The sequence below is a fragment of the Scleropages formosus genome, chromosome 9 (genome assembly GCF_900964775.1).
Source record: "Scleropages formosus chromosome 9, fSclFor1.1, whole genome shotgun sequence".
NCBI classification, from domain to species: Eukaryota; Metazoa; Chordata; class Actinopteri; order Osteoglossiformes; family Osteoglossidae; genus Scleropages; species Scleropages formosus.
Window position 1 is genome coordinate 5,036,169 of NC_041814.1, and position 13,146 is coordinate 5,049,314.

The following is a 13,146-nucleotide window of genomic DNA, read 5'->3' on the forward strand; positions in this document are numbered from 1 at the left end:
CCTATCGTCATAAAGTGCTTCGAGCGGCTAGTCTTGAAACATAAAGAGCAGTCTTCCAACCACACTGGACTCATTCCAGTATGCCTACCGTCCCAACCGTTCAACAGAAGATGCCATACCTGCTACCATCCACCTTTTTCTGACCCATCTGGACAAAAAGGGCAACTATGTAAGGATGCTGTTCATTGACTTAATCATCCCTCAGAAACTGATTACAAAACTGAGCCTGCTGGGTCTGACTACCGCCCTCTACAACTGGATCCTGGACTTTTTGACTGGGAGACCACAGTCCATCAGGATTGGAAACTCCACCTCCAGCATCACCACACTGAACACCGGCGCTCCCCAGGGCTGTGTGCTCAGTCCACTGCTGTTTACCTTACTGACTCATGACTGTGCTGCAAAGTACAGTTCAAATCATATCATCAAGTTTGCTGACGACACTACAGTTGTGGGACTTATCAGCAACAATGATGAGTCAACATACAGAGAGGAGGTGAACCAGCTTGCAGAATGGTGTAAAGACAACAATCTATCTCTAAATATTGATAAGACTAAAGAGATAATTGTTGACTTCAGGAGGACCCGAGTAGACCACTCACCTCTGCACATCAATGGAACAACTGTGGAGAGTCAAAAGCTCCAAGTTTCTTGGTGTGCACATGACGGAGGACCTCTCCTGGACCCTGAATACCACCTGCCTAGCCAAGAAGGCCTAGCAGCGTCTCCACTTCTTACAGAGGCTAAAGAGAGCCAAACTCCCCCCTCTCATCCTCACTACTTTCTACAGTGGGACGATAGAGGCTGTCTTGACCAGCTGTCCTACCGTGTGGTACAGGAACTGCACAGTCTCCGACCTCAAGACGCTACAGCGAGTGGTAAGAACAGCTGAAAAGATCAGCGGCGTTCCCCTTCCTGCCATCGACCCCACATACAAAAACCGCTGTATCCGCAAGGCCACCAGCATTGTGGATAACCCGTCTCATAGACTCTTTGCCCTGTTGCCATTTGGCAGGAAGTACAGGAGAATCCACGCCATCACCAGCAGATTCTGCAACTGTCTCTTCCCTGAGGCAGTCAAACTACTCAACACCCAGCTGCCTCCTAACTCTCGCCTGGCACCATCGAACAATTAACTCAGCACTACACTACACCACAACTGCCTACAGCTCGCAGCCATATCCACATCCACGTCCTGTCCTGTGTATTTATTTGTTGCCTTGTGCTATGTTCTGTGTTGCACCATGGTCTCCGAAGAAACATTTTGTTCCACTGTACACAAGCTGTATAGAGGAATGACAAAAACTACTTGAACTTGAGATATTATCCAGTTGTATAAATGGTTAAATAATTATTAGCTTATACAAACCAAATTTTCTAATTCACTTTATTAAAAAATGTGTCAGCTAAATGAATAATAAGAAACACCTGTAACAAAGAAACAATCAGGATGGGGTCACAATGTATACAGTGTGTCAGATGTGAGTAAGATGAGGATTGCCTGGCACAGCTGTGTCAAATTTCATCAGGCTGATGGATAGGGGGACTTACAAGGGGGTATGCAGGTGAATTGTTGCTGAAATCTTCAGGGGTTGGTGGTGGCATTTGAAGTCTCTGCAGTCACCCACTGTATCTGGCACTGAATCTCAAGCAAGCGTTTCATAATTCCAGTTGCCTGGCTGTCTGTTTGCATGCACTTAAGTCTCCATGTGTTGCAGTTCATGAATTTCTCTCTGATTGTTGTGATTCTGCATCATATGTATAATGAAACACATACAAATTTTTTATGAAATAAACATAGCAGTAAGCACTAATGATCAGTGTATAAATGAACTGTTCTGTAGTTGCACCTGCTGAAATTGCACCTTCATGTTTTCTCTACTCTTTCAGAGGGTATTCCTCAGGTGTACTACTTCGGCCCATGTGGGAAGTACAATGCCATGGTTCTGGAGTTGTTAGGGCCCAGCCTGGAGGACTTGTTTGATCTCTGTGATCGTACATTCACTCTCAAGACTGTCCTAATGATAGCCATACAGCTGGTAAGTGCTGGTAACCTAGTTGTCCTCCTCTGACTAAAAATTCTATTTTATTCCAGTCATGCATCGCGGATTAAATGTTTCTAGTAGTGTCTTGAACATATATATATATATATATATATATATATATATATATAAAAAAATATGTCCTGAATTACCATGTGACTAAACCTTAACTGACTTGCTGGATGAAATTCTTTTTATCCTAGATAACGCGGATGGAGTATGTCCACACAAAGAGCTTGATATATAGAGACGTGAAGCCAGAGAACTTCCTGGTAGGTAGGCCAGGAAGCAAGAGGCAGCATACAATCCACATCATAGACTTTGGGCTGGCCAAAGAATACATCGACCCTGAGACCAAAAAACACATCCCCTACCGGGAGCACAAGAGTCTGACGGGTACGGCACGATACATGAGCATCAACACGCATCTGGGGAAAGGTGAGAGCTGTGCTGGATGAAGTTAACTATATCTTCTGCCATAGTGTAGATATGGTCAGTTACCTGTGTTTGAACTTCTGTAAGATAAATCTCTACTTTCCTTTAAAAATATGTCACATGTGCTGTGACCTTAGTACAAAATAAATGTTTTAATTTCTACAGAACAAAGCAGAAGGGATGACCTGGAAGCTCTTGGTCACATGTTCATGTACTTCCTGAGAGGCAGTCTACCTTGGCAGGGCCTCAAGGTATGTAGCCTGGTGTTTGTTCTCAAGTTTTGCTGGTCCTGTTTGACCCCCTTCATACACAGTACTTTGGTTCCACTTCTTAAGACTGCTTATGTGCTTCTTAAAGGTGAAATATCTCATTTTTAAAAAAGTATTTATTCATGTACATTTTATACAAAAGGATTTTAATTTTGTTTTTAATATTTGTGATGTTTTTCTTATGTGAAGTTATGTCTTTCACAAAATACACAGCCACCACCTAACGGCAGTGAATGTTACTTTCAATCTGATCATTTTTTCACCTGTTTTCATTTCCAAGTAACTGAGAGACAAACAGAAAATGCTGAAGTTACTGAACTTCTCTGACAGTTTACAATTTAATTCTTTTCTTTAGCTTCTTCGTAGTAGTGCGGCACCAACCAAAACTTAAGTCACTAAAAAAATATGCTTTTATACTTTTATTTCTCTTAAACGTAAGGCAGTGTATTGTCACTGAGTTAGCCCGCTGTCTCCTTTAACTATATACGATTAAACAAGTCCACCCAAATATTCAGGGAAGTCTGTGTCCCTTTTTTTTTTTTGGTTTTTTTTAAAAAAAAAAAAAAAAAAAAAAAAACCTTGATTACTATTGATGTTTTTCACTCTCTACTTGATCTTACCTATGTATACAGTAAGTACTGAATACACATACAGTGCTTATGAGAAAGGCACATTGCAATGGAATACCTTTGGAGACAGCCTCCATAACCCTGTGTTGCAGTCCAACCCTAGACTGGGCTGTAACATTTTTTTCAGTAATTAAGCCAATTTTAGTTGTTGTACGGACCACATGTAAGAGGTAGTTAGTAATCTTAGAAGAAACAATACAAAAACCACACGACTTTTCCATAAATTTCTGTTACTGAAGGGTCCGTGTACGTTTCGTTCATTCGTTTTTTTGATTTGAAATTGAAAACAGAAAATGAAAAAAAGACTTTTTATTGTTTCTGAGTACGAAATTTATTAATTTTCTTTTTTCGTTTAATCATACAAAATGTAGGAATCAGAATCTCACAATACCAAATGTGATGAATGCCCTAAAGTGCACAATATTTCCAATCTAACAAGTAGCCTAACCTAGAATGGGCAGTATGGTGGCACAGTGAGTACTGCTGCTGTCTCACAGCGCCTGGGTGGTGTGAGAGGATGTGGGTTCGATCCCCGCTCAGTCTGTGAGGAGTTTGCATGTTCTCCCGTGTCTGTGTGGGTTTCCTCCAGTGGCTTTGGTTTCCTTCCACAGTCCGAAAACATGCTGTTCAGTTTCACCCATAGTGTGTGAGTGACAGAGAAAGTGTGTTTCACTGATGTATGGATGAGTGACCCATTGTGTGTAGTGTATCCAGCAGTGTAAGTCACCTAGGTGAATAAGGTGTGTGGGCTGATAACACTACATAGAGCTCATTAGAAGTCACTTAAGAGAAAAGTGTCTGCTAAATAAATAAATGTAACCTAGAACTTTACAGTGCTTTTAACACCTGTGCTTAATTAGTAATAAGATTCTTAAGAAGTAGCACCTGAAAAATTCTGCCTGTTTTCTTGGTGGACATACCATGCTCCCTTACTGTCACTCTCTTGCTGCTTGCACGTTGTGATCCATATTAACTTATGAATAACTCGGAGCGAAGCCAGCATGTTGAATGAAGTCACTGATGGATTGTGTGCGATTTCACACACACATTTTCTGAACCACTTGTCCCATACGGGGTCGCGGGGAACCGGAGCCTACCCGGCAACACAGGGTGTAAGCGGGTTGTTCAAGAATACCACAAAATGAAATAACTCAAAGTCAAAAAATAAGACAGCAAGAAACTATAAAGAAGGCATATTTTAAATATTTACATTTATTTAGCAGATGCTTTTTTGGTTTTGAATTAAAAAAACGAATGAACGCAACATACATGACTGACGGTTTTGATGTTTCAGTTTTGTTTTGCGATTGCAAGAGATAAATTCTGATTTTAGGAATTTGAATATTTTGAGTTGATCGTTATTTTGGAAGCTGATGTGCTGTATTCAGGGTTTAGCCTAATTTTTTTTATTCAGTGTTTTCCTTTGGAAGATGATTTTTTGTAAATTTTGCTATATGATTACAAAAATGAAAGTAATTTAGTGTTTAATGGAGTTGTTGAATTAAGTTTAACTTGGCACTGTAATAATGCTGATACCAACATTTATTGTATGATCTGTTGAGCAGTAGTTAAACCACATGTCTACTTGTACACATCATCATTTTCCAAAGATACTAAAAGTAATTGTGTCATCTACATTGATACATTACCCTAGGTTCTGTATAACCTGGCTGCCGACTGTTGTTCTGTATCGTTTTCAGATACATTCCAGTGACCTGACGTGATCGTTTCACAACTGCTCTCCCACAATAGTGTTTGTGCTTGTGTTTGTTTACAATGCTACCAGAAGAGCCATCAATCATGACTGTTTCTTCATTGACAGGAGTGTATTACATAATCGATTAAATGCTTACATGATTGATATTTGTCTGGCAGACTAGAGCATGTACCCAGAAATTTGGTGACATTCTGTAAAGGGCTTACATTCAGGGAGAACAATGGCTTTTTTATCTGCCATCTGCGTCTCTAATCTCAATCATCCTGCCTTTTTTGGGCAGGTGGAAATTGAGTGAGCATGTGGGATTTTCAGTTTTCCTCTTTGAAAATGAGAGGAGACATCAACCAGGTAATGGTTCCTATACTGGATCATAGCTTACTGTAGGGCTGATGTGTGCCACTAGTCTTAGTTGATATCTGAAGTTTGCAGACCTGTCTAGGGAATTATGTACGCTTAATTGCTTGTACTGCAAAAGTACAATCGGGATTGCTTCCATTTTGACGTTATATTTTTTAAGTACTTTCTTGTCCATGCTGTAGTGCTGCTCCACTAGTAGTTTTTTTTTTAAATAAATACTAGTTTTCTAGTAAAAACCCTTATCTGCCAGTTGGAGGCTTAATTGTTGCCTCCTGCTGACACCAACTTAAAAGAATCCCTAAAAGCTCAGATTAACCTGTTTATAGAAGCTAAACTACCTTCTGTCTCTTCATTACCAGAAACCATGGGGTTCCTTGGGACCCTTCCCTTGGAGCAGCATTATTAATTTGTATCCAGTGTGGAGGATAAGGCTATCAGATGACGAGACGTCATGTTGCCAGGAGCCAGGCAAAACCTTTACATAAAACATAGCTACTGGAAGTTAAAGATCTCTGGTTCTAATGATTATATTCCTTTCATTTTGTAATCTTTAAGGGTAGTGTTCAGGAAGAAAGGCCATAGGCTTTCTCCTGAGTGCAGACTGCAGCTCAGGCCCAAGTTCAATCCTAAAATAATGTCATTTGCCAAAGAAAGGTGAATGTGGCCAGCAGACCCTTCTACAGTCTTACTAACTGTTAAACTGGGAATAAAAATTTAGATTTAAAAAACCCATATGATTTTAAAATTGAAAAATAAATAATTGCTTTCCCGCTTTCTCCTCCCATGAAATTCTATGTAGAATATGGGTATTGCAAATTTAGTTCTTACATCAGTGCTTTACTTGCTATGTTGAATAGATTAATGGTCTGCACTTGGATTTTATACAGGTGCTGTGTAAAAAAAGGTTGTTGTCTGTGTTACTGACCTGGGGTTTGGTGGTGACATGCTCAGATAGTAGTATAGGAAATGCTGGACTCCACTGCTGTGATTTGTAAACATTTCACAAGTGAGCTGATTTCAGTGCTTTATGCTAGAAGCTGCATATTTCCTGTCTTTGGTTCTGCTGAATTCTAGTAGAACCTCACAGTTCAAATGATTATTGACCCATCTTAATCAACTGTGAGGAATAGTCCACCTGACATTCCTGGAAAGTAGTTGGAATGTCTGAAACACTTTCATCCATCCATATCACCCTGAGTTCAGAGACAGTAGAGATTAATCAAGCAGTATTTGATACCTTATTAATGTAGACTCAGCTGCTTCATGACAAGAGTTATCCCTTGTGGCACCCTTTTTGTAAGTACTGAGGCTGCAGACACCTCTGCGGAATACCTGTGTCTGGCTCTTTTTGGAAAAGCTATGTATTAAAAACTCATTCTGTGGAAGACACAATTTCATATTTGAAGGTGACAGTAACATTTGTCCTAGTGTATTGGTATTGCTAGTTTCCCGCTAACACCTACTCATTTATACAACAGGGGAACATAACACACAATTATTTGTTCACACAAACACTCGCTACAGGCAGTTCACAGTGACGTTTTGGTGGCCTGTGACCATCTGAAAATTTGATTCATTATTCCAGCCTTCTCTAGTCCTATTTATTTCAGGTCAGAGCCCCACAGAAAGCTTGTATCACTTAAAATAAATACATTAAAAAAGCAGTACTTGTGGTTGTACAGATGATGCCAATCTGGCTGACTAACCTGAATCTTGCGCAGCAGCCAGATGTATAAATCTGCCCTTATTCAGCACAATATTGTTTGCAGCCATTATGTTTTGATATTAGGAGTTCTCGTTTGGATTAATTATCCCAGTACCTCTGTGGTGGTTTGGTCCAACCAGCTGTGATGTTGAGGGGAAGTTAATTGCCACGAACTGGAGGCCTGCAGTTACACTAGTATGGAGCTGTTTTGTCTTAATGGGCAAAATATCTTTAATTCATTTAAGTACAATGGGTATAGAAACTTAATAACTCTCAACTGGTTTATATGAATAACAGTTGTGTGCCGTCTTCATTTTCATTCATTAGTCATCAACATTTCTTATTTGATTTCCTTGTTTTATGCTTTTCAGTTTGGTGCTGCTGTCTTCACAGACATGCTTCATGAATGTTATTTGACTGTTGTGATTGTTCTTTCTTTGTTTACCAGGCTTTTGTTTAATTTAAGTACTGTGATATTCTTGTCAGTACTTCTAAGTTTAAAAAGTTCAGCCTAAGAAGTGTCTCAATCAGGAGATTTGTTTCTTCTGAATGTTGGATTTCATCAGCTAGTAGTTAATGTTAAGTTGCATCCTTCATATCTCCTTGCTGTTGTAGCACTTGACTGTAAGTGGGTCTGTGTATAGTATTACTGTCATAATTCAGGACAAATTTCATAAATTAAAACTCTGTCCTTTCTATGTTTAGTATACATTGTTTGGCAGAATTCATACAGCAAAATTGAAAAATAATTGTTACATACTGAGCTGTGACAGGCATGCTGGTAGCAAAGAATCAGTAAGATGCTGGCAAAAATACTATCAATGAAATACTGAATTTTGTTGCTGCTGCTGCCTGTTCACATGCATTTCATTTTGTATTGTTATACTGCTTGTTTTGGTCCAGTATTCCACTTAACATTTTCTGTTTGATCCAGGTTGGGTGCCGGGAAAGGCCTACCGGTATCTGTTCATCATTAACTATTAACATTTCTCTTATTGAAGTATGATAAGTACATGCAGTTGGTTGTTAAAAGTAAACACATTTATTGCAGTTTTCAAAAATAATTTCTGGAATCATTTTGCTTACCATTCAGCTGTTTGGCATTTTGTTGTTGTGCTGTGTAGCTTGTATTGCAAACCAGATGGAGTGAACCATTTGGGGTATTTCTAGGTGGGAGTCCTTGGGCACAACCCACTTGACAGGGATGTTTTACTGTGTAATGGGATAAATGTTTTTGTATGTTGTAAGATAGGGGTATTTATAATGAACAAATGTTTTGTATGGCTTGTATGTTTTTTGTATTTATGTTGGATGTTATTTTTGGGGAAATGTATGTTGAAATAGTTGTTGAGGCTGTTATGGTGTAGCCAGGAGGGTGGAGGTACTGCTGTAAAGCTGGGGTAGACTCATGCAAACTTAGGCAGACAGGCACTCACACAGCAAACAGGAGAGCTGTGTATTGCTGTTGGTGCAAGGGCCCATGGCTCATAGGCCTTATGTTCTTTTGTAACTTAATGTTTGTTTTTTGTATTTGGCTGGGGTTAATGTGTTTTAAAGAACATCTTTTTAGTGAAGAAAAATGAACCTTTTTGGTCCAACTACTTCAGTTCTCTGCTGCTGCCTCCATCCATCGTCCATACCCTCACAGTAATCATTTAAACTTTTTGCTGTAGGGCTGTTCAGTCCCTGCAGAAATGTTTGCAGCTATTTGCGGGGGGGAAGCAAAGCAAGACTTGTATTTTGCCCAAGTACCACAGCCAATTCAATAAATTAACACATTTGGTTAAATATAATTTAAAATTTGTTAAAATCCCACCCAAAGCTGGGTGACAGTTCAGTTGGAACAAAGAATGGCCTGCCAGACAGAATTGCCCAGCAGTACTCTAAATCAAGAACCATTTCCTTGTATATAAAATACACACTCATACATACTTCACTTACTTGCCAACACACATGTACCAGGCCATTCAGGTGGTGGAATCTCTTGCCTCCAGCAAAATCTTGACTTCAGAACATGCTGGAATCACTATGTTCTAAATTGCTATGCGGGCTCAGAGCTTTGGGAAGGTTGGAATGCAGCAAATTGAGTTTCTCTCCATTCTAGGCAGATACACTGAAGGAACGGTATCAAAAAATCGGAGATACCAAAAGAGCCACGCCAATAGAAGTTCTCTGTGAAAGCTTTCCAGGTCAGTTCAATGTGTGTGCCCCCTTCATCTTGTCACCATATAAACCAACAGGTTACTACCATTTTTAACTTCTGTTTAAGTGCATTTTTCCTCTCCTTTCTTCTGTAGTTTCAGAATAATAAGTTTTGTTTTCTTGTGTTTTCTGCTGACAGAGGAAATGGCTACCTATCTGCGCTATGTGAGGAGGCTGGACTTCTTTGAAAAACCTGACTATGACTACTTAAGGAAGCTCTTCACTGACCTCTTCGACAGGAATGGCTACATTTTTGACTACGAGTATGACTGGGTTGGAAAGCCACTTGTGAGTCTTTTTGGTTACATGCCACTTTGTTTTGTTGTTTTCCTGGCCTTCTTTTAGACATGTTTTTGGAAGAACCAGTTTATTAATGAGACTGCTTGGCTGTCCAGCCATTTTCAAAGTTATTCCCACCTTCCTTTTGTAATGAAATTTTTACCAGGTTTGCCTATATTCTGTAGATTTGTGCACAGTGATTCTTTGCAGACTTTTCATGCATTGTCTGGTGATAGTCTTGAGAGTTCGTAGCTTAATTTGTAAGATACAATAAACTTTATTGTAACGTTAAACTTTTAATTTTTTTTTTTTAATTTTGGCAAATGAAATCTCTCTATATAGATGAAATTCTGCAATAATTGGTTATTCATAATTCAAAATACATTTTACCAGCACCCGATATGTCGTCTTTGTCAGTTTTATTGGTATCGGCCTTTGATCTTACTTTAGTGACCTCATTGTACAATTCATATTGATACCGCTGGAGATGGATTCCGTTATCATGTCAGTTGTCCAAAGCAGACTAGTCTCTTTGAAAACTCCAGTTTGCCAACACCTGGTACCCCAAAGTTGTTTTTTTAATGTTCAATACCGTTTTCTGTATTTCCTCTGTTGCCCCCATAGCCCACCCCGATTGGCCCAATCCCCAGTGACACGCCCCTTCAGCCAAGCAGAGAGAAAGCACAACAGCAGACCAAAAATCCGGTGAGCACCTGTGACCTTCCTCTCTCAAGACATTGGCACAAACATGGCAAGGAACAACAGACACCGGGGACTGCCACACTGCTTAAACCTCTAGCCCCAAGAGTATTGCCCTATAACCTTTCTGTTCTGAAACATAGTTGAAAACTTTGACCTGGTTCATACAAGTAGGGCAACTAGATTTTCATGTTCTTTCTTTTATAAAACTTAAACTTCCTTTTTTAAATCACTTTCAGTGTTAAACATTGTTTTTAGTTGCCTCTCTATTTAAATTCCTGTATCTTTCCTGTTTGCTTCACAAAGGTCAAAGTGACACTCTCTTTCAATACTGCTTAGGTTCACCCAGTGTGTGAGTAATAGAGAGAGAGTGTGTTCCATTGAAGGGTGACTGACTCATAAGTAGTGTATGTAGCATTGTGAGTCACCTGGGGTGAATAAGTTGTGGGCTGAACACTACATAGTGTTCATTGGAAGTCATGTTGGAGAAAAGCTTCTGCTAAATAAAGTAATGTAAACGTAAAAATACGAGTGCATTACATCAACAGAAGAATAGACTTGCATGTAGCCACATGATTCTAAAGTACAGTTAATGCAGTTACAGTTGTAAACACACACACACTGTCTGAAACCACTTGTCCCAAGTGGGTCGGGACAAACCGGAGCCTAACCCGGCGGCACAGAGCGCGCAAGGCCTAAGGGGGGAGGGGACACACCCAGGACAGGGCGCCAGTCCATCGCAAGGCCCCCCAGGCAGGACCCGAGTCCCAGTCTCACCACACAGCAGGATCCGGCCAAGCCCGCTGCGCCACCACATCCCCCCTTCCAACTTGTAAAATAGTTTTTTATTCAGCAATAAAAGTGCTATTACAGTAACACTTTATACCTTTTTTGGTTTAGGCTTTCATTTTTTTCTGCATGTTAATGTGTGTTTTTTTTCCACTTTGGTTTTTATTCCTCATCTTTATTAACTGCCTACATCAGCATGTGATGTGTTTTCTGCAATATTTTTTCTTCTTATTTACTCCTAATCCACTTCCCTCGTGACTTCACCTCTGGCTCCACCTCTGACCCTTCCTTCTCACTCCCATAACCCCATTCCCTGTGCGGCTGCACCAGTTCCCTGAGCCCAAAGGAAGTGAGTTGCAGCCTACGCCAGTGACCAATAGGGAGGTCTTGGCATCTCAGCTGGCTGCAGATAGGCTGGGGGGTTCTGTCCAGGTACTGCTTGCTGCATGGCCCTGTCCTCTCTTTCTCACATTCATTGTCACTGTCATTTTCACGTGCTCTTTCTCTCAAATTGATATTACACTGGGTCCTCCATTTCTGAACACAATAGGGATTGCAATTTGGTCATAACCAAAGGTGGGATGTCAGTCTGCCACAGGAATTTTATTATCTTTTATTAACTTGAAACATGCAACATTTGTCAGCATCTGACCCACTTTCTGATTGTTTCATTCTCTATGCAATCAGTAAATACATAATAATTCTTAATTTATTTGCTGTGTAGGTTTTGTAAAAGTCTTGGATGAAGCTTTTGACATACACATACACAAACTTTTAATATTTTATTAACTTCGAGCTACATTAAAATTAATACATATTTTATCAGTAGTCCTCACAAACACCAGATGTGGCTTGTAAACACTGAAAGTTGAAATAATCTGGTCCCACATCCTCAGTATATTTGGGTGCGTTTCACTGCCAACTAACAACTGTTTACAGAAATACGTACTGCGTCTTCTGCAACAAATGCATTTTTTCAAAACTGATAAGCAAAAAAATACAATTAAAAACAAAAAGTGAAAAGTGTGTCACTTTGACAATTTGTCTTTGAACATTTGTGACAGAAGGACCCAGAATATATATCTGTCACTTTCACACACTGCATCTTAAACACGTTGCTGACACATACTAGTTGGGACTGATTGCCTGTTGGACAAAGATATGGCCAAAGTCAGTTGCTCATAGTTTGTTGTATGAACTTTTTTTGACATGGTGAGCAGTTTTGACTAGCAACCTACTCAGATAGGTACTTTTGTTAGCAGAAGCAGTTAAGTTCAAGCTGGCATGCAGCAGTGGTGCTCTGTCTGTAAGAAGGACACCGGTTCATTCTGGTGTCCCTTTATGACACAATTTAACAGTGAGATCTGAGCTGCAGTAGAAATGTAATCATTCCTTCCTGCATTTTTTTTCTGTTATGTAAATGGATTTGTTTGATATATATTGGGCTGTAACACATTGGGAGAATTTTTTTTCAGATTAATTTGTAACATATTTGGAAAAAATGGTGAAATGAGCTTCATAAAGTATAGTGGTGTTAAATGCCGAATGACAGGTTATGACAGTTCTCATCAAACACTTAAAATCCATTCTCCCAACCGAAAATAAATTTGTGCAATTGTGTTCTTTGCATCTTTCAACTTTGTGTAGGAAGTTACACTGTTCTGATAAACTCAGGACAGTACCTCAACATTTGACAGCCTTTTGGAAGTTTAGTAAGTCGCTGTATTTATCAGAGTTTACACAGTTGTCTGTTCCAGCTATTGCTACAGAGATAGGTCAGCTCTTCAATCTTTGGTTGCTCCAGAGACCGTGCCTGGATGTTGCAGTGTGGCTATAAAGGGCTTCTCTGACACATCCTGCTCATGTGCCCATGCAGGTGATGAGCTCGACGAACGGGGAGCTGAACACCGATGACCCCACAGCGGGACACTCCAATGCCCCCATCACTGCACCTGCTGAGGTGGAGGTTGCTGATGACACAAAGTAAGGGGTCTCATTATTAGGCATAAGAGCATTAGTAATG

General features: G+C 39.9%; 1 protein-coding gene across 5 annotated transcripts in view; it reads left to right on the plus strand.

Annotated features, from left to right (window-relative positions):
* Window positions 1-13,146, plus strand: part of LOC108919885 (casein kinase I) — a 57,583-nt gene that overhangs the window by 41,378 nt on the left and 3,059 nt on the right. For all 5 annotated transcript variants that reach the window (XM_018728231.2, XM_018728233.2, XM_018728230.2 and 2 more), the window contains 7 exons: window positions 1,891-2,039; window positions 2,246-2,480; window positions 2,643-2,728; window positions 9,259-9,343; window positions 9,496-9,644; window positions 10,260-10,340; window positions 13,000-13,106. In XM_018728231.2, coding sequence (XP_018583747.1) covers window positions 1,891-2,039; window positions 2,246-2,480; window positions 2,643-2,728; window positions 9,259-9,343; window positions 9,496-9,644; window positions 10,260-10,340; window positions 13,000-13,106 — 892 coding nt within the window. The remainder of the gene's footprint in view (window positions 1-1,890; window positions 2,040-2,245; window positions 2,481-2,642; window positions 2,729-9,258; window positions 9,344-9,495; window positions 9,645-10,259; window positions 10,341-12,999; window positions 13,107-13,146) is intronic.